This window comes from Mixophyes fleayi, chromosome 1 (genome assembly GCF_038048845.1).
Source record: "Mixophyes fleayi isolate aMixFle1 chromosome 1, aMixFle1.hap1, whole genome shotgun sequence".
Classification (NCBI taxonomy): domain Eukaryota; kingdom Metazoa; phylum Chordata; class Amphibia; order Anura; family Limnodynastidae; genus Mixophyes; species Mixophyes fleayi.
Genome location: NC_134402.1, coordinates 142,463,124 through 142,482,647, shown reverse-complemented (window position 1 = coordinate 142,482,647; position 19,524 = coordinate 142,463,124). Strand labels below are relative to the sequence as shown.

The 19,524-nt window shown below is 40.6% G+C and overlaps 1 protein-coding gene across 5 annotated transcripts in view; it reads left to right on the top strand.

Annotated features, from left to right (window-relative positions):
- Positions 1-19,524, top strand: part of BANK1 (B cell scaffold protein with ankyrin repeats 1) — a 348,964-nt gene that overhangs the window by 300,855 nt on the left and 28,585 nt on the right. For all 5 annotated transcript variants that reach the window (XM_075201122.1, XM_075201104.1, XM_075201133.1 and 2 more), the window contains one exon: positions 8,154-8,207. In XM_075201122.1, coding sequence (XP_075057223.1) covers positions 8,154-8,207 — 54 coding nt within the window. The remainder of the gene's footprint in view (positions 1-8,153; positions 8,208-19,524) is intronic.

Genomic DNA, 19,524 nt, shown 5'->3' with positions numbered 1-19,524 from the left:
CCACAAAATTAAGCACACAGAGTTTTACTTTATTTGATCTAGTGAAATAAAAGCAGAAATCTGATTTATTGCTATGGATTGTTTCACTTTACAAAAAAAATTGTGTTGCAGCGCTAGAAACCCCAAAGACTAATCATGAAATAAAGTAATGCAAAATATATTGGATCCTAAGAAATGGTCACGAATCACCTAAACAAATATTTATTTATAGTAATAAATATTTATTAATTACCATAATAACATATTGTCTAACAATAACATAGTAAAAATAGATGTTGATATACCAAAAATATATCAGCTAAAACACATATATAATCAACACAATCTAGAGGATAAACACCAATAATGGGAAATTATGGTAGCACAGTGCAATGTGGTTAAAATAAGTAAGTCCACACAACCCCTCTTATCGCTACAATACCAAGTCCATATAGGCAGCTGTCACAAAAAGTAGCAAGAAAAGTTGGCCAATGAAAAAATGGTGAAAAAACTCCACCCATATAAAATAATCCCCTAGGCGGACCCACTAAAACATCCAAAAGATTGTAATTGGTATAGATGCAGATAACTTAAATGATGTATATGGCTGTTGAAAGTATCAGCCAAGTCTGTTATTCAGAGAAACACAGCCCAGAATAAATGTATAAGCACATAATAAAACTCAATAGACTCTGGCAAGGTTTTACCACCATCCATTAAATACATTATCAAACGATACTATCGTGATGGCTCTGTATGTTTAGTAGCTTGGCACTCCTTAGCTGTAGAAAATATAGCATAGAGCAGGTGCCTATACAGCTCACATATTTTTGGATCGAAACAACAGCCGAGATCTTCTGACCCTGCTGCCGCCGCAGTGTGTGTCACAAGAGCAGTGGGAGTGAGTGATTAGATTTTGAGCATTATGACAGCATCGCCGGCTTTCCAAAAATCCATATGCCGGAAGTAATCTTAACTCTCCTTTGATAGTCCAGGAAAGGTATAATTCCAAGAGGATGTAATAATCGCTGATATGACACAACCCGTAAAACTTCACATGATGTGGATAGCATTGGTAAATAAAAATAATGATAAAAATCCTGATAATCAACATCGAAATCCCCCTAACGTGTTTCATTACAGAATAATTTCATCAGAGAGAAAAATAAAATAGTAACTCCAGGCCAATACCAGCCTTATATACACACAAGTTAACCCGTGCATGATACTCATGCATTCTAGTCAAATCAAGCTACTTAAGGTGTTAAAAAGGTTCTTGTCATGCATTTGTGGCTAGGCCAGGCCTCCTCAGGGGAAGAGCGTTACTTTTTTAACGTGGTTTTGTCCACATGTCTCCACCTCATCATTTTTCTCCATCACCTCATCCTTCAACTTTATCGCCACATCTATCCAGATGTCTATCCAGACACAGGGATCTCTCTCAGCAATCCTGAGTATCACACTCCTCTCGCTCTGTCACCCCCAGCAACCACTCCCCACTGTCACCCCCGGCAACCACCAACCACTCCCAACTGTCACTTCTCCTTCAAGAAATATATATATATTTTTTTAAAATCTTTATAAACACTTTTAACAATTAACAAATTAAAAACATCTTAGTATACCAAATTTCAGCCTTTTCTGAGTTTTTTTTCCACACACACTAAGAATTTAGTAGGTCAGTGTATAACTCCACCCAGCAGGTGGCGCTGCAGCTAATTTTAGACCTTTCTGAGGTTTTTTTTTCCACACACACTAAGAATTTAGTAGGTCAGTGTATAACTTCGCCCAGCAGGTGGCGCTGCAGCTTGTTTTGTTTTTTTTACACACAGACACACGCCACTAGGCTTTTATATAGTAGATAAGTGTTTCATCAGTTAATCAATTACTTAATATACAATACAGCTGGTGATTCAGTGAACACATACAACCCAGCAATATATTGATCCCATGACGTTCTGAATGGGAGTGAGAAAAATAACATAAGTCTGTGCAAACACAAAGTATAAATATATAAATAAGTAGGTGAATGTATAGACATTTGCAAATGAAAAATAATAAATAATAATAATAAATAAACATGAAAAAAATATATTGAAAAATAAAATATGAAAAATACAAAAGTAGAAAATGGGAATGCAAATATCAATAATGAAAAAATCTAAATAAAGATAAAAATGTAAATAAAAATAAAAATGAGAATATAATTAAATAAACAAATAAAAAGGACTTAGATGTGCATACAAATGAAAATAAATAGAAATAAAAATAATAATAAAGATAAAAATAAATATAAAAATGAATATATACATGATAACATAACACTGAAAAATTTAAATGTGCAAGTAAATAAATGCCCCCATAAGATCTAAACCATGCATATACCTTTTACTGAAAATAAACTTCCCTGACAAAAAAGAAATAAAAAAGAAACTTGCAACAAAAAAAGATACTAACATACTGCCAATAAATAATCCCCATACCCTTAAAATGCCCATAAACCGCGCAACCGCTAATTAAATGGTTTAAACTGTGGTAACATGAAATTGCTGATTTTATGCAATTTTGCTCGCCATATAGTGTGGTAAACGTAACCATGGGATTTTCGCTCATCAGTAGAAGATTCTACTAGCTGTCCCTGTTGACAGATTTGTGTTTTGTTATGATAGGACTGTCACACATTTTACTGCAAACTAAGTTTTGATGTGTATTTTTTTTTTACAAAATTGAAAGTTAAAACAAATGTCATTTAAAATGTATTTATTTTAATATGCCAATGCAGTGTTCTGTATATAATGATGATAGAACACACAGACACCGTACTGTCTGTTGATACAGCAACATATCACGCTTTATAGGTGGAATTATACTCTGACTGTTACTCTGCTGTATTTGTCTGGGTGCAGGTCATGAAGGTATTTTATATTATGTTCAAGATGTAGCTTATGTTTATATTGACTTTGATGTTATTAATATGTTCTCTTATTTTTCAATATATATTGTAATGTTCAAATGACCCTTTTTACATTAAGATTGGTTAACTAGGTTGGCAAGGAAATTAAATCTGCATTCAGTACTGAATTGCTGCAGTAGTAACACGTTAAAGTGAAGAGGAAACGTTCCTCCTATCACACACGTGCACATAAGGTGCTGTATGTGTTACTACTATGTAAATGTAAGAGGTGGGGCATTTCCATTTTTTGCTTGATATCAGCCAAAGGTATTATAATTAATCAAGAGGCAGCTCAGGAGCGGCAAACAAGCTTTGGGTTTTAATTAATATACATACAACATAGAACAGATACCAAAGGTCCCTTAGGGGAAAAACATACTTTGATCACACCTCTACTATACCCTGAGGCAAGTTACATTCTCCGACAAGTACACTGCATTCTCAGAAGAAAATTCCCCAAGCTTTGGTCTAGTAGACCTTATGCTCTAGTGTCCCACCTTGTTTACTACCTTTCTTCCTCCATATTGACAACCATTGCCAGTGGAACAGTGAACATTCATTCTAAAAACCACATTAATTAAATAAATAATTAATTAATTAATTAACACACCTTAATTTTTTCAGGCATCATGTACCTTGTATCCATGGTGGGTTTATCTAGTCTGCTAATCAGCATTTGTGTTTTACTAAAATTAATAGGATATGCTGGTAGTGTAAACTCGTATATGTTTTATATTTAGATTGATTTTAATCATGCTTTTACTTTCCAAATGTGCATATTCAAATGACTGTATTCCACCCCAGCAGATGTTTGTACATGTCAACTCTCATAACCTTCAATATTACAGTTCAAGTATAATTCATTCATTCATGCTGCATTATAACAAACATGTTAGAAACAGTGTGCTTACATTATGTCACCATTTAAATATTCGCTGACTTTTCTGTCATGCGGAAATGCTGTTTTTTTTAACTAGAAGAAACAATAAGAATTACTTTAAATGTAAAAAAACTCAAAAGCGATGCATAATTTATACGTAAATTCACTTTCCCTTGTGCTGAACGAACATGTATTATTCAGTATTACTCTCTCTCTCTCTCTCTCCCTCTCTCTCCCTCCCTCTCTGCCTCTCTCTCTCCCTCTCTCTCTCTCCCTCTTTCCCTCTCTCCCTCTCTCTCTCTCTCCATAAAGGCGCAACGAGGCTTTGCCAAATAAGTGGACAGGGAGGGATTTGTATTCATATACAACTCAAGCTATTCCATTCCAATTTTCAGGCTTTCTTGACCTGGCGTGCAGACTGAGAATAAGCGAACAAATATAATCCCTTCTATTAGGTTTACAATTGCTGGAGCTGTACTTATTCCCACATGCTCACTAATTCAGTATGGTATTCAAATAACACATTGTGTATAGTCATATGGACTTAAGCTTTCATAAATCACTTACAAATTAACAGGCTGTATGTAGTGTGAATGTTTTCTGGTCATCTGACTCTAATAAGGCTGGTACATCATTCCTACAGTAAAAAGTACATTTTGCAAAAGTTCCTGATAGGAAAATAACTATCTTTCTTCCCTGAAAATGTGGACAGTCTTCTCTTTAATCATATTATCCAAAACTCTCCCTTCTGAGCTTTCAGTACACTACACACATCACCGCAGGCAACCACCTTTATATATAGTGCTAAAAGTCTCAATGTAAATTGTGCCAGTAAAATTGTGATTGCTTAGTGTTACGAGATATGCCATGCAAATCCACACATATGACTTATACAAACTAATCGGAGCGGGGGCTGGCTAGACTCAGATGTGTGGGTAGTTTATTGGGGGGTTAGTGAAGAGAAGAGGGGTTTACCCCTGTATGTACAGTCCTTTGGGGCTGTCTGTTAGACTGTTGTGTCTGTCAATGCAGCCAAACTGACACATACAAATCTGGTTTACAGTCCAGGGGATATAGTTACTAAACTGCGGGTTTATAAAAATGGAGATGTTGCCTATAGCAACCAAACAGATTCTACCTGTCATTTTGTATAATGTACTGAATAAATGATAGCTATAATCTGATTGGTTGCTATAGCCAACATCTCCATTTTTTAAACCCGCATTTTAGTAAATATACCCCTAAGTCTGTTAACTCATCCCAGGTCTTGGTGCCATATCCATTCTCCCACCTCACTACAAACTGCTGCTGCTGGTTGGCAAATTCCTCATGGGTGGTTTTGACCAAAAAGCCAAATAGGTGATGTGATTTCTCTTCTGCAGCAGTTTGCCATGATAGGAGGGAGCAGTGGCGCATGCAGGGGGGGTTTCTGGGTCTCCAGAAACCCCCCCCCCTCCGCTAAAAAGTGCCCTACAAGTGCCCTACTGTAGTATACAGCAGCCGCGGCGCTGTCTAAGAAGCGTCCGCGGCGGTCTCTAGATTTATTTATTTTTTCCGGGGGCGGAGGAAACCCCCCCTGACAAATCCTCCGTGTGCCCCTGGGGAGGTGGATATTAAGTAGAGCAGACAGAAAGGATAGTTTCCAAAAGTGTAATACAAATGTTATGTGCCTACTTTTGGGCAAATGCACTTGATTTTACAGGTAAACAAATGGATTAACATGTCAAGATGTTGGTACCTTAAGGGCAGAGCAAGTTTGCACAGTCTGATGTGAGGATTTCATCTGAGCATTCCTTGCAAAGTGTAGATTAGGCACATAAGTGCACCTAGTTTTGCATTTAAGTAAAAAAAAACTACATTTCAAAAGCCTCTGCAAAATTACTTCAACTGTTTGGTTGACCCGGATGTGCTGGAAACTCAACCACATCACTATGCATGCAATGGAACTTCGCACATTCCAGTTGCAGCTTTTCAGGAAAGTACTTTTCCAGCGGCATTGTGATCACTGTAATAAAAACAATTAAACACACAAAAGTGACAGCTGTAACTGTCCCAATATCCACTCAATGTCATGATAAATAAGGTTAAACGGAGCAGTATTTTTGGAGTAGCCCGATGTGGGAGAATCCAGCATGGAAGTGTTGTAGCTGTTGATGTAGACAGTGTTAGGTCATCATCCAACTTCTTCCCCTTCAATCACACTGGCAGCATTGCATGTACCACTGTTAGGTGCATGTGGATAACCCTTTAAGTTGAACATTGTTGTGACCGCCCAGCACATTATATCAATACCCCAGCACCTCTCGCACATACAGCAATCAGCTATACTACCCCCACATTATAAAACAACCCTCTACCACAGGGCCTACCCCCAATTAACTCCGGTTCCCTTCCTTAAAAAATGTCAAAAGCAGAAAAAAATGTTTTTTAAAAAAACAAAACAAAAAGAAAATGCCTTAGTGAGGCCAATGGCCAATCACGACCAGTTGGCCTACATGGAAAGCACCCAGTGAGGTCTATGGCCTACATACAGCACTAATTATGCTATATTTACTTGTAACATGAACAAATGTGTATATAAAAGTTCCTATACCATGACAGAACTTAAGATGTTTCACATGTATGTATCTATATTCCCAATTGTAAAGCACTTTGGAATATGCTGGTGCTAAATAAATAAATGTTAATAGTCATACATAGTGGCATAAAAGCTACTGAATTCTCCTATAACAACCAGTTTTCTCTATTGCAAATGTATTTTATTAATTTCTCTTTTCACATTCTCTTAAAATTGAGAGACCAAATTTTGCCCTGATTGCTGTCATATGAAACTATAAGGAAGCCTGCACTGTGAATGGTTAACAGCAGTGCTCGAAGTGGACGGGGTCTGTGCGATTTTGATAGTATTACATTTATTAGCCCTAGTACGCAAGACAGTCCCACCACATTCAAAACAGTTCCTTTTCTACCTGTTTATACCATCTGCTGGTTTCTTAAACTCAGCTGCTGCTTGGCCGGATCCTGGAATGTTGGGCCCTGTTTGGAAAATGCATAGTTACTATTGATCTCCTGGGAAGCCGAGCAAATAATATACACCCTAACCAGCTCCAACATTAAATCTGCATAGCATTCATATTTACAAAGTGCGCCTATTTCTCCTAACTAGCACGTTATTAGCATCTCTGCTACATCACTAATATATATATATACTTTATAATAAATATCAACTACACAATACAGCAATCAGCAATACCCTTTCATACCCTTATATTACAGTAATACACTCCCCCACAATCCAGCCCATTCACATTACAGTTACCCTGCTCCAAGATTACAGAAATCGGCTATACCAGTCCCACACTCTAGAATACCACCCTCACTCTTGCTGCAAACTGCACTAACACCACCCCTCTCCCCACACTGCCCCAATACCACCCCTTTCCCCACACTGCCCCAATACCACCCCTTTCCTCACACTGCCACAATACCACCCCTCTCCCCACACTGCCCCAATACCACTCCTGTCCCCACACTGCCCCAATACCACCCCTCTCCCCACACTGCCCCAATACCACCCCTCTCCCCACACTGCTCCAATACCACCCCTCTCCCCACACTGCCCCAATATCACCCCTCTCCCCACACTGCTCCAATACCACCCCTCTCCCCACACTGCCCCAATATCACCCCTCTCCCCACACTGCCTCAATACCACCCCTCTCCACACACTGCCCCAATATCACCTCTCTCTGCACACTGCCCCAAACCACCCCTCTCCCCACACTGCCCAATACGGGTTGGGTACATTTTTCCGAGTACCACAATCCCGACAAGCAGGTTGCCTACAAAGAAAAACTAATTTGAAAAAAAACGATCTGAATATAAAGAGACTTACCTAAAAAGTGAAGCTGAAGATTTCCGATGGCTGGATCATGCTGACAGCCGATAATTCTGAAGACACAGCTATCTGGCAGTTGACTTGCACATCACTGAACAGTGCGACCTAGATAAATGTTAATATAAAGCGGCAATGTCGGGATCCCACAGATTAAGTGTTTCATTAAGATCCTTAATCTTGACCATTTTTCTTACTTCCAACACATCACCTTCAAGAACTGACTGTTCATTTGCTGTGTAATATATCCCACCCCTTGACAGGTGCCATTGTAACAAGATAATCATTGTTATTCACTTCACTTGTCAGAGGTTTTAAAGTTGTTGCTGATCGGTGTATATGTATCATATACTGAGAATTATGAGGCTATACTGTATACTAGGCATACTGCAGGTATTATTGTTTATTTACTCTTCACCTTTTAACTTTAACATGTTTTTCTACAGTATTTCGTCAGAAAGAGAAAGAGAAGAATATATATGGTACTGGTCTCTATCAAGGTGAGTTTTGTTGTTGTTGACACGTCTCTACATAATATCTGTATAAACGACATATTCTGATGTTGGAAAATGCCAATTATACTCTTTTTCTTACCTTTTTCCATTGTTCATGTTTTTACATTATTCCAGAACTCCTTGGGAACTTCTAATATGTAATTCATGTTCAATGCAGAGCCTCTTCTAGTAACTACTGTACGACAGAACATGCATTTTTGTGAAGTACAGTATATACAATAAAAATTGCATTTTGGTGTCCACTAAATATGACAGAGAATGTTCTAGTAACCTCTACACAATAAAGAGACAATTCTAGTGATTAATACAATACGGAAATCACCAGTGATCACTGAGGGTACAGAGCATCTTAGAAACTGATATACAATGCAGAGAGAGTTCTAGAGGCTACTATCTATAATATAAATGCTTAGTGGCGTGTGTTAGTCTGTCTGTGTGTGTGTGGAAAAAATAAAACCAAGCTGCAGCGCCACCTGCTGGGCGGAGTTATACACTGACCTACTAAATTCTTAGTGTGTGTGGAAAAAAAAATTCAGAAAGGGCTGAAATTTGGTATACTAAGATGTTTTTAATTTGTTAATTGTTAAAAGTGTTTATAAAGATTTTAAAAAAATATATATATATTTCTTGAAGGAGAAGTGACAGTTGGGAGTGGTTGGTGGTTGCCGGGGGTGACAGTGGGGAGTGGTTGGTGGTTGCCGGGGGTGACAGAGTGAGAGGAGTGTGATACTCAGGACCGCTGAGAGAGATCACTGTGTCTGGATAGACATCTGGATAGATGTGGCGATGAAAATGAAGGATGAGGTGATGGAAAAGAATGATGAGGTGGTGACATGTGGACAAAACCACGCGTCGGGTAGTAACGCTCTTCCCCTGAGGAGGCCTGGGCTATGGCCCAAATGCATGACAAGAACCTTTTTAACACCTGAAGTAGCTTGATTTGACTAGAATGCATGAGTATCATGCACGGGTTAACTTGTAATAACATAAAGAGTTCATTCGAACAGACAGATAAACAATAGGCCATTCTAGTGACTTTTATACAACAAAGGATTAAACTCTAATGACTACTATACTATACAAAAACATTGCATACTAACGACTATACATCTCCTCACTGCTGTTGCTGGACCAACATACATCTCTTCACTTGTCTCAAAATATCTCCCAACTATACACCTTCGTTTTGCACAAGATCTCATCCATACTTATTACCTGCTCCTATTCCCTGTTACAGGGCTTTTTACGGTGATGTGCACACCGACAGTAATCTTTCTACACTTAAGGGGGCAGTTATAGAATAACTTAAGGCTACATTATGTAAGCCTTAGTTAAGAACATTGAAGAGGCGGCTCATCTTTCAACTGCCCCCTTAAGTGTAGAAAGATTACTGCCGATGTGCACATCCATGTCATTCTGTGCTGCCGCTCCTCACATAGATAACATACCATTCCTACAGTCTCTCCGCATGCTGGACAGTGCTTTTGGCATCATATCCAGAAGATGGCTCCCAGCACTATGCTTAAAAATCAGCATATTAGGACCTCCTAGCTTTCTTTTTGGTGAATGGTCAGTCCTATCCAGCAATCAGAGTGCTTGGAGATATACACTAGGTATTATAGAAGCCATCATACCTAGTAGACATTTCAGTTTAAAATAGAGTTTGCTAAGCCTAAGTAAGAAGTAATGCAATCTAGGAAACAGAACAATTGCTTAATTAGGTCCAGACGTGGAGTTCATCATCATCATCATCAGTTATTTATATAGCGCCACTAATTCCGCAGCGCTGTACAGAGAACTCGCACACATCAGTCCCTGCCCCATTGGAGCTTACAGTCTAACATATACACACACACAGACAGGGAGACTAGGGTCAATTTGATAGCAGCCAATTAACCTACCAGTATGTTTCTGGAGTGTGGGAGGAAACCGGAGCACCCGGAGGAAACCCACGCAAACACGGGGAGAACATACAAACGCCACACAGATAAGGCCATGGTCGGGAATTGAACTCATGACTCCAGTGCTGTGAGGCAGAAGTGCTAACCACTGAGCCACTGTTCTGCCCAGTGGAGTTGCAGAGATATAAATGTTTCAAACAATTTAAGCCCCATATTTCATTATTGTGTCTGTCAACCTTTATTAATTGTATCACGTAACCTGCACTGATTCACAAAATGCCTGGAGTAACTCTTGTGATTATTCTAAAATCACAGTTTCCTCCATAGACCCTGATGTGTCCCTCTAAGCTATGAGGCCTTCCGAAAGCTCTCCTTAAGTTACATAGTAGAGCTTCACCTAATAAACAGGGTCACAGGGGCATTTCATAATGTATACAACATATGTTGCTTTATAGGTATAAAAGTATGCCGACATCCTCTTACAAACAGCACATTATACCTACAATTTTACCTCATTGTTGATTGCTGCTCTTTGCAGGAGTAGCTTACTAAGTAACTGGAGTCTTCATGATAAGCTGTCATTAGTGGCAGGTTTAAAGCTGATGGGATCCAGCAATGAACTGTAAGAAACAGTGGTCAGTATAAAAACCTTAGAAGGGTATCTGTATCTTACTGTCACGGGCACTAGGAGTCTTTGCCCAGGATATCACCAGATGATGGACTTACCAGAGTAATATAGTTGGTACTATGGTTCTCTGGTAGCAGGGTGACAACGGAACAGGAGAAACAGCAGATGGTGAGAGAATGCTCGAGGAAAGTCTATGACTAGCAGCAACTGGTAATGAGTAGATGAATGTACACGAGGAACCAGATGGACAAGGAAACGTGAGGAAGTCAGTGGTCTGCGTATAGCAAGTTGTACCACTGCTATAGTGAGGAGGAATGTCCAGGAGTAGCGAGGAGGTAGTGAGAGTCAGCGGTCTGCGTATAGCAAGTTGTACCGCTGTCTATAGTGAAGGAATGGAATCCAGGTGAAGTAGGTAACGGGGAAGTCAGTGGTCTGCGTATAGCAAGTTGTACCACTGCTTATGTGAGAGGATACTTGAAACTGGTGTCACAGGGAACAGGAGTCAGTGGTCTGCGTCAGCAAGTTGTACCACTGCTATATATATGTGAGGAGGGGCATGAGGAGATGAATGTAAAGCAGAGTATACACGGGGCACACAGAACTTGATCCCACGAAGATATCCACAATACAACGATAACTGACAAGCACTGCTTGAAGTATACAAAGTCACAATAAGTATCCAGGCAATAGGAAACAAAGTCAATGGTAACAATAGCTTCAGTGGATAGGAGGCTCCGGAGGAGAACACAACTCAGTCCAGATGGATATGCAATACAAAAGCAAAGTCAATGGAAAGTATGCATACCGCGGTTCAGGAGAGCAGGCTGTCAGAGAGACGTGCAGGGATACCTGAACAGCTGAAGGCCGGCAGGAGAAGAGACCACTGGAGGGTGGAAGCGGTAATCAGGTTGGTGCAGCGCACGGCAGGTAATCCAGAATCAACGAAGCAATACTCAGGAAGCAGTAGTATGTGGAACTGGAAACATGAAGAACACGGGAGAGTTGAGGCTGTCTGGTATCCAGTAGTAGTGGTGGAGGCAGCGGAGAGAAGGCACGCTGAACACGGGAGAGTAGAGGTGGTCTGGAACCCTGTAGTAGTAACGGAGGCGGCGGAGAGCTGACACGATAACACAGGAGCGTTGAGACGATCAGGAACTCTGTAGTAGTAACGGAGGCAGTGGATAGGAATCAGCTGAGTGCAGGCACGATGAATACCGGAGAGTTGAAACGAACAGGAACTCTATAGTAGTAACGGAGGCAGCGGATAGGAATCAGCTGAGTGCAGGCACGATGAATACCGGAGAGTTGAAACGAACAGGAACTCTATAGTAGTAACGGAGGCAGCGGATAGGAATCAGCTGAGTGCAGGCACGATGAATACAGGAGAGTTGAAACGATCAGGAGTCCGTTAGTAATAGCAGATAGGAATCAGCTGAGTGCAGGCACGAGGAACACAGGAGAGTTGAAGTGGTCTGGAAACCACAATAGCAGTAAACAGGAATCAGCAGGAGCTGAATACACGAGGAACACAGGAACACCTTCAGAGGCTGATGGGGAATGAGACTCCAAGATCAGGCAACCAGGTAATAATCACAGGTGGTTTAAATAGGGAGGGTTGCCTGATCATCCAATCAATTAAAAGCAACAGGTACTGAAGGTTTGATAAGGGCTGCACATGCGCAGACCATCAGGATGGCGGACGGCCACAGTTCCTGAACACACGGGAAATGGCACTCACAGTCCGGTGAGTGACAGTACCCCCCCTTTTAAAGGTGGGCACAGAACACCTGGAACCGGGTTTGTCCGGAAACTTGGAATAAAACTTTTTAAGAAGAGCTGGAGCGTTGAGATCTTCTGCTTTGATCCATGACCGCTCCTCAGGACCAAAGCCCTTCCAATGAACGAGGAAACGAAGAACTCCTCGTGAATTTTTTGCATCCAATATGTGAGTAATCTCAAAGTCCTCCTCTTGATGAATTTGAACTGGCCGAGGTGCTGAAGGAGGGACCGAGAAACGGTTGATGATAAGAGGTTTGAGCAAAGACACATGGAAGGCATTGGAAATACAAAGGTTCTTAGGTAGTAGAAGTTTGAAACAAACTGGATTTATCACTTGAATGATCCTATACGGACCAATAAAATGAGGAGCGAACTTCATAGATGGAACCTTCAAACAAATATTTTTGGTTGATAACCAAACACGATCTCCGGTTTTCAGTGGTGGAATAGCCCGTCTCTTTTTATCTGCAAAAGACTTATATCTGGCAGATGTTTTCTTTAAACAGGTTTTGACCTGAGACCAAATATTTTTGAAGGTCTGACAAACAGTCTCTACAGCAGGAACTTGGGTGGGAGGGAGGGCAGGAAATTCCGGAAAAGACGGATGGTGACCGTAAACCACAAAGAATGGAGTTTTAGAAGATGACTCATGATACATGTTGTTATGAGCGAATTCAGCCCATGGAAGCAAATCTACCCAGTTGTCTTGGTTGGCTGAAGAGAACATCCTTATAAAAGTCTCAAGATCTTGATTGACCCTTTCGGTTTGTCCGTTAGATTGAGGATGGTAGGAGGATGAGAGTGATAATCGGATACCCAAGGTCTTACAGAGGGCCCGCCAGAATCTGGAAACTAATTGTACTCCTCTATCTGAAACAATCTCGGAAGGACATCCATGAATACGGAAGATTTCTTTGATGAAATAATCAGCCAGAGTAGATGAAGAAGGTAAACCGGTCAAAGGAACGAAATGTGCCATCTTCGAAAATCTGTCCACCACTACCCAAATAGTATTGCACTTTTTACTAGGAGGAAGATCAGTAACAAAGTCCATACTAATATGGGTCCACGGCTTGGAAGGAATGGGTAGTGGTTGAAGCAAACCCGCTGGAGTTCTGCGGGGAGTCTTAAACTGGGAACACAAATCACACGCAGCCACAAAATCTTTGACATCTTTCCTCATAGAAGGCCACCAGTAACTTCGAGAAAGAATTTCAAAGGTCTTGCGTTCACCAGAGTGTCCAGAAAAACGAGAAGAGTGAAACCACAAAAGGATTTTCTTCCTAAGAGCAGGAGGCACGAGGGTTCTCCCAAATGGTAGCACCTTAGTGGAAGAAGCAGCCAGAGAAACACATTTGGGGTCTAATATAGAGTGGTTGGGACCATCTTCAATGTCTGAGGACGTCACAAAAGCTCGAGATAGGGCGTCTGCTTTTTTATTTTTCGCAGCTGGTTTGAAGGTTATGATTAGTTTAAAACGAGAAAAGAAAAGAGACCATCTTGCTTGACGAGGATTCAAACATTGAGCAGACTTTAAATATGACAAATTTTTATGATCAGTAAAAATTGTCACAGGATGATGAGCTCCCTCCAACAAATATCTCCATTCCTCTAATGCTACTTTTATAGCCAGCAACTCCTTGTCCCCGATGGTATAATTCTTCTCCGCAGGCAGAAGACCCCGAGAGTAAAAGGCACAAGGATGGAATTTTTGTTGCTCCGATCTTTGGGAGAGAATGGCTCCTAAACCAACATTAGAGGCATCTACCTCTAGGAAGAAGGGAAGCGTCACATCAGGCTGTCGAAGAACAGGAGCAGAGGAGAAGGCCTCTTTGAGAAACTGGAAGGCTTGAAGAGCCTCAGAGGACCATTGTTTAGTATTGGCCCCTTTACGAGTTAAGGCCACAATAGGAGATGCAATCGAGGAAAAATCTTGAATGAAGCGTCTATAGTAATTGGCAAAACCTAAAAAACGCTGAATTGCACGAAGAGTAGTTGGCTGAGGCCAATGTAACACAGCATTCACCTTTTCTGGATCCATCTGAAGACCAACTCCGGAGACAATATATCCCAGAAATGGAATCTGGGGCAACTCGAATGAACATTTTCCTAACTTGCAGAATAATGAATTTTTTCAGAGTCTGGAAAGGACCTCTGCCACATGTTGATGATGAGAAGGCAGGTCCTGTGCAAAGATCAATATGTCGTCCAGATAGACGACGACACAAACATATAACAAGTCCCGGAAGATCTCATTAATGAAACCCTGGAAAACAGCGGGGGCATTACATAACCCGAAGGGCATTACTAAATATTCATAATGCCCGTCTCTGGTGTTGAAAGCTGTCTTCCATTCGTCACCGGACCTGATTCGAATTAAATTGTAGGCACCACGAAGATCCAACTTGGTAAAGATCCGGGCTCCCTTGATACGATCAAATAACTCAGTAATTAATGGAATGGGATACCGATTTTTGATAGTTATGGCGTTAAGTCCACGGAAATCTATGCAGGGGCGTAATGACCCATCCTTCTTTTTTACGAAGAAAAACCCTGCTCCAGCGGGAGAGGTAGAAGGTCGAATAAATCCTCGCTGGAGATTCTCTTGGATGTATTCAGATGTAGCTTGAGTTTCAGGTAACGAAAGTGGATACACACGTCCTCTGGGAGGAGTCTTGCCAGGTTGAAGATCAATTGGACAGTCCCACGAACGATGAGGAGGAAGACGTTCAGACTGAGTTTTATCAAATACATCGGCAAAAGAAGCATACTGAGGAGGAAGTCCCGGTGAACAAGGTGAAATGGAGGATTGCTGTATTTTGAGAGGAACGACTTGAGAGAGGCAACGATGATGACATTCAGGCCCCCAAGACGTAACTTGAGGAGTGTGCCAGTCAATCTGAGGAGAGTGACGTTGAAGCCATGGAAGGCCTAATACAATAGGACTGGTAGTGACAGGAAGAATTAAAAATGAAATTTCTTCCTGGTGTAATACACCAATTTGAAGGGTTACTGGAGACGTACTCTGGGTAATGAGACCATTAATTATGCGTGATCCATCAATAGCAGTCACAGTAATAGGTATTTTCAAAGTAATCACTGGTAGGGACCATTGATTCACGAGGGATTTCGAAATAAAATTTCCTGCAGCTCCAGAGTCAATAAGTGCTTGGGACTTAAAGGATTTGGTAGCAAAGGAAACTGTAACATCAAAAGCACAAACTTTTAATTTCGTAGAACATGGAGAGGACTCCAGGGACCCTAACTTCACCTCTCCAGAACTGGTTAGGGCCTGGCATTTTCCGATTTTTTAGGGCATGAATTGAGCATATGAGTAGAATCAGCACAATAGATACAAAGTCTATTTTTTACTCTTCGGTCCTTCTCCTCTGAAGTTAATTTGGAGCGACCTATCTCCATGGGTATCACCGGAGATGAAACTGGGCGAACTTGAGGGCTTGAGCGAAGAGGTGCTTTAAATGAAGTTGTTTTTTCAGACTCTCTTTCACGAAATCTCATGTCTACACAATGGCAAAGAGAAATCAAATCCTCTAGAGAAGTAGGTAATTCTTGAGTAGTCAGTGCATCTTTAATTTTATCAGAAAGCCCCTGCCAGAAGGCGGCAATTAACGCTTCAGTGTTCCACTGAAGTTCAGAGGCTAATATCCGAAATTGAATGACGTACTGGCCTACAGTATGAGAACCCTGACGTAGACGGAGGATGCTGGATGCAGCGGAAATAACACGACCAGGTTCATCAAATACACTTCGAAACGTGGAAATAAATTTGGCACTATCTTGCAATAATGGATCATTTCTTTCCCACAGAGGGGAAGCCCATGTGAGAGCTTGTCCGGAAAACAAGGAAATGAGATAGGCCACTCTGGAACGATGAGTAGAGAAATTGTGAGGTTGAAGCTCAAAATGAACTGAGCATTGATTTAGAAAACCCCTGCATGTTTTGGGGTCTCCATCATATTTTAAAGGAGTAGGCAGGTGAAGCGTGGAAGCAGTAGACACCTGGGATGGCACTGGGGAAACGGAGGAAGGCACAGGAGCATCAACATTAGCTGTGATATTTTGCACAGACGTTCTTTGGGAGGCTAACGCCTGGTAACATTGCAGCAAATGTTGTTGGCGAACATCCTGTTGTTCAATACGGGTAACCAGATGCTGCAGCATCTCTTTAGCTGTAGGTTCCGGACCTGGGTCTGTCATGGCCTGATCTTACTGTCACGGGCACTAGGAGTCTTTGCCCAGGATATCACCAGATGATGGACTTACCAGAGTAATATAGTTGGTACTATGGTTCTCTGCTAGCAGGGTGACAACGGAACAGGAGAAACAGCAGATGGTGAGAGAATGCTCGAGGAAAGTCTATGACTAGCAGCAACTGGTAATGAGTAGATGAATGTACACGAGGAACCAGATGGACAAGGAAACGTGAGGAAAGTCAGTGGTCTGCGTATAGCAAGTTGTACCACTGCTATAGTGAGGAGGAATGTCCAGGAGTAGCGAGGAGGTAGTGAGAGTCAGCGGTCTGCGTATAGCAAGTTGTACCGCTGTCTATAGTGAAGGAATGGAATCCAGGTGAAGTAGGTAACGGGGAAGTCAGTGGTCTGCGTATAGCAAGTTGTACCACTGCTTATGTGAGAGGATACTTGAAACTGGTGTCACAGGGAACAGGAGTCAGTGGTCTGCGTCAGCAAGTTGTACCACTGCTATATATATGTGAGGAGGGGCACGAGGAGATGAATGTAAAGCAGAGTACATGGATAAAAATAGAAGGAATGAAATACATAACAAGGTGGGTGAATGAATATAGTTTCATAGAGAGCTACATTTGACACCACAATTTTTTCACATCACTTTGACAGACGTCTCATGCTGTTGAGGGACCCTTCTTGTTTGACTATGTTACTCTCAGTTTGTGATTTCCTAATTGCCTCCATTGTGTTGTCTCTTATTACATGACACTGCGTCTGTCACATGCAATATTGTCCAGGCTTACACAAAGTAAGGAATCTACTTTCTGCTCTTCTGCCATCAGATAGCTGTACTACCTTCTTCCCATGTGTCCAAAGCTGACCATTCTCATCTCAGGACTCCGTTAATTGGAACATTAGTTGACTCCAGAATCTCCATTTACTCCTGACCTGTATGACACACCCTTACCTAACATATTGTTTTTCTGCAACATTACCCAAGTACTTTCTTGTCTGGATCTAAGGTTGCTTTCCCATGCCTCCACTCACACAAATACCACTACCCCTGGGGCATGCTAGTGCATCCGAAAATAGTAAAATATATTCTTAAAATGCATAGCCTACTATCATATGATTTCACCCATTCCAGTTACTAATTTAAACTTTTTCATTTTTCTCCCAGTAATGTGTGCTTGTTTCTGGCTCAAGTTACACATAATTCCTGATAGTCAGGGGACTGCTTTCAAGTGTTGAATATTTAGAATTTTCTCTTTTTCTATACATTAGTTTGTTTATGTGCACATATCTATTTGCATTGCACCTTGTTTGCCAGATTTCTTGTCCCTATATCTTAACATTTAATTATTAAACCTTCTATATCCCAGGTGGTGTGGATTTCAGATAATTTTGATTGGCTTAAAAGCCCTGTGCATAATTAAGAATATGCACAATCTTGATGCCCGCCAGCTCATTCAATTGATATTTAATATTTGCAGATGCTAGACAGAGTCATGTAACATTTTGAAACGTTTTCCCTAGTGCATTTCTGTAAAAATAGGTACATCAGTCTGCAAGCAAACTTGTGACATAACAATGGCACTTGCGGGACAATTATTGAATGCACTGTGTTAAGGCGATCATTATGCTATGGAATCTTCCACGCAATACAGATAGTTCCAAATGTGAAAAAAAAAAATCAAGATAGTAAGAGTAACCTGCTAGACGTTGACTAAAGAGACATTTACATGTTCCCCTGGAGCTCTAACATCTACATTTCCCCTGAGAACCCCTTATACTTAATTAGAATTTAAATGCAAAGACACACTGTAAGAATATCTAAAAACCAATAGACCATGAATGGCAAAAGATGTCACTTCGAAGCTGAAATGTGGGGTTTTATAAAGCTTTAAACTCTGAGAGAATGCTAAAATGAAAAATTCTGACTGTTAGCAACATTATTTTCAATGTATATATGCACTGACTGATTCCAGAAGAATTTCTCAATTTGTCATGTTCGGTATTCAAGGTTATAAGAATTATAGAGTTTTACCTCATATTTGTTCAGTTATATGATGGTCCCAAGAAAAGACGTTCTGTAGAGAATACAATAAAAAAATATGGCAACTTTCCTGGTTAAATACACAGGTTAGCACATAAAAACTTCACTATTTAATCTTAGTTTTATCATAAAGATAATCTCAAAACCAATTTAAGTATACCAGTAACCTGTAAGTACTAGAGATCAGAAAAGTCATTAGTTATTTTTCGTAACTGGTCAGATCCAGATTATGGCAATTTCATGGCCATAATTAACCCCCCATCAATACAATGGCTGCTTCCACTTTGCGTGTGCTGATATTTCCATACTCTCAATGATGTCACACCACACAGACAATGATGTCATACTTCTCCACGAGGTGCTGCCTCCAAACTGTTGTACTGAGGGGGATTTTCTCACATGTGTGAGTTTGACAAGAGGGCTTTGGGAGGAAATGACAGGACTTTTGAATAAGGAAAAGGCAGCAGCAGTCTACTTCATGATAACTTGTGTATATAAACTTATTTAAAACTTCTAGTAACTATATAAAATCCTATAGCAAGAATATATTAATACATTTACTTTAAACAGATATAGAGGGGGAAAAGTGGATTAGTTTGCCTTTATTTTAGTTTTATTCGTTTTCTCCCACACCCTTTTTTTTTATTTATTATGATATTTTAAAACTGCCAGAAATTGGATGCAGTTATCAAACACAAAGACCAACATGCAAATGTTAGGACTACGGCTA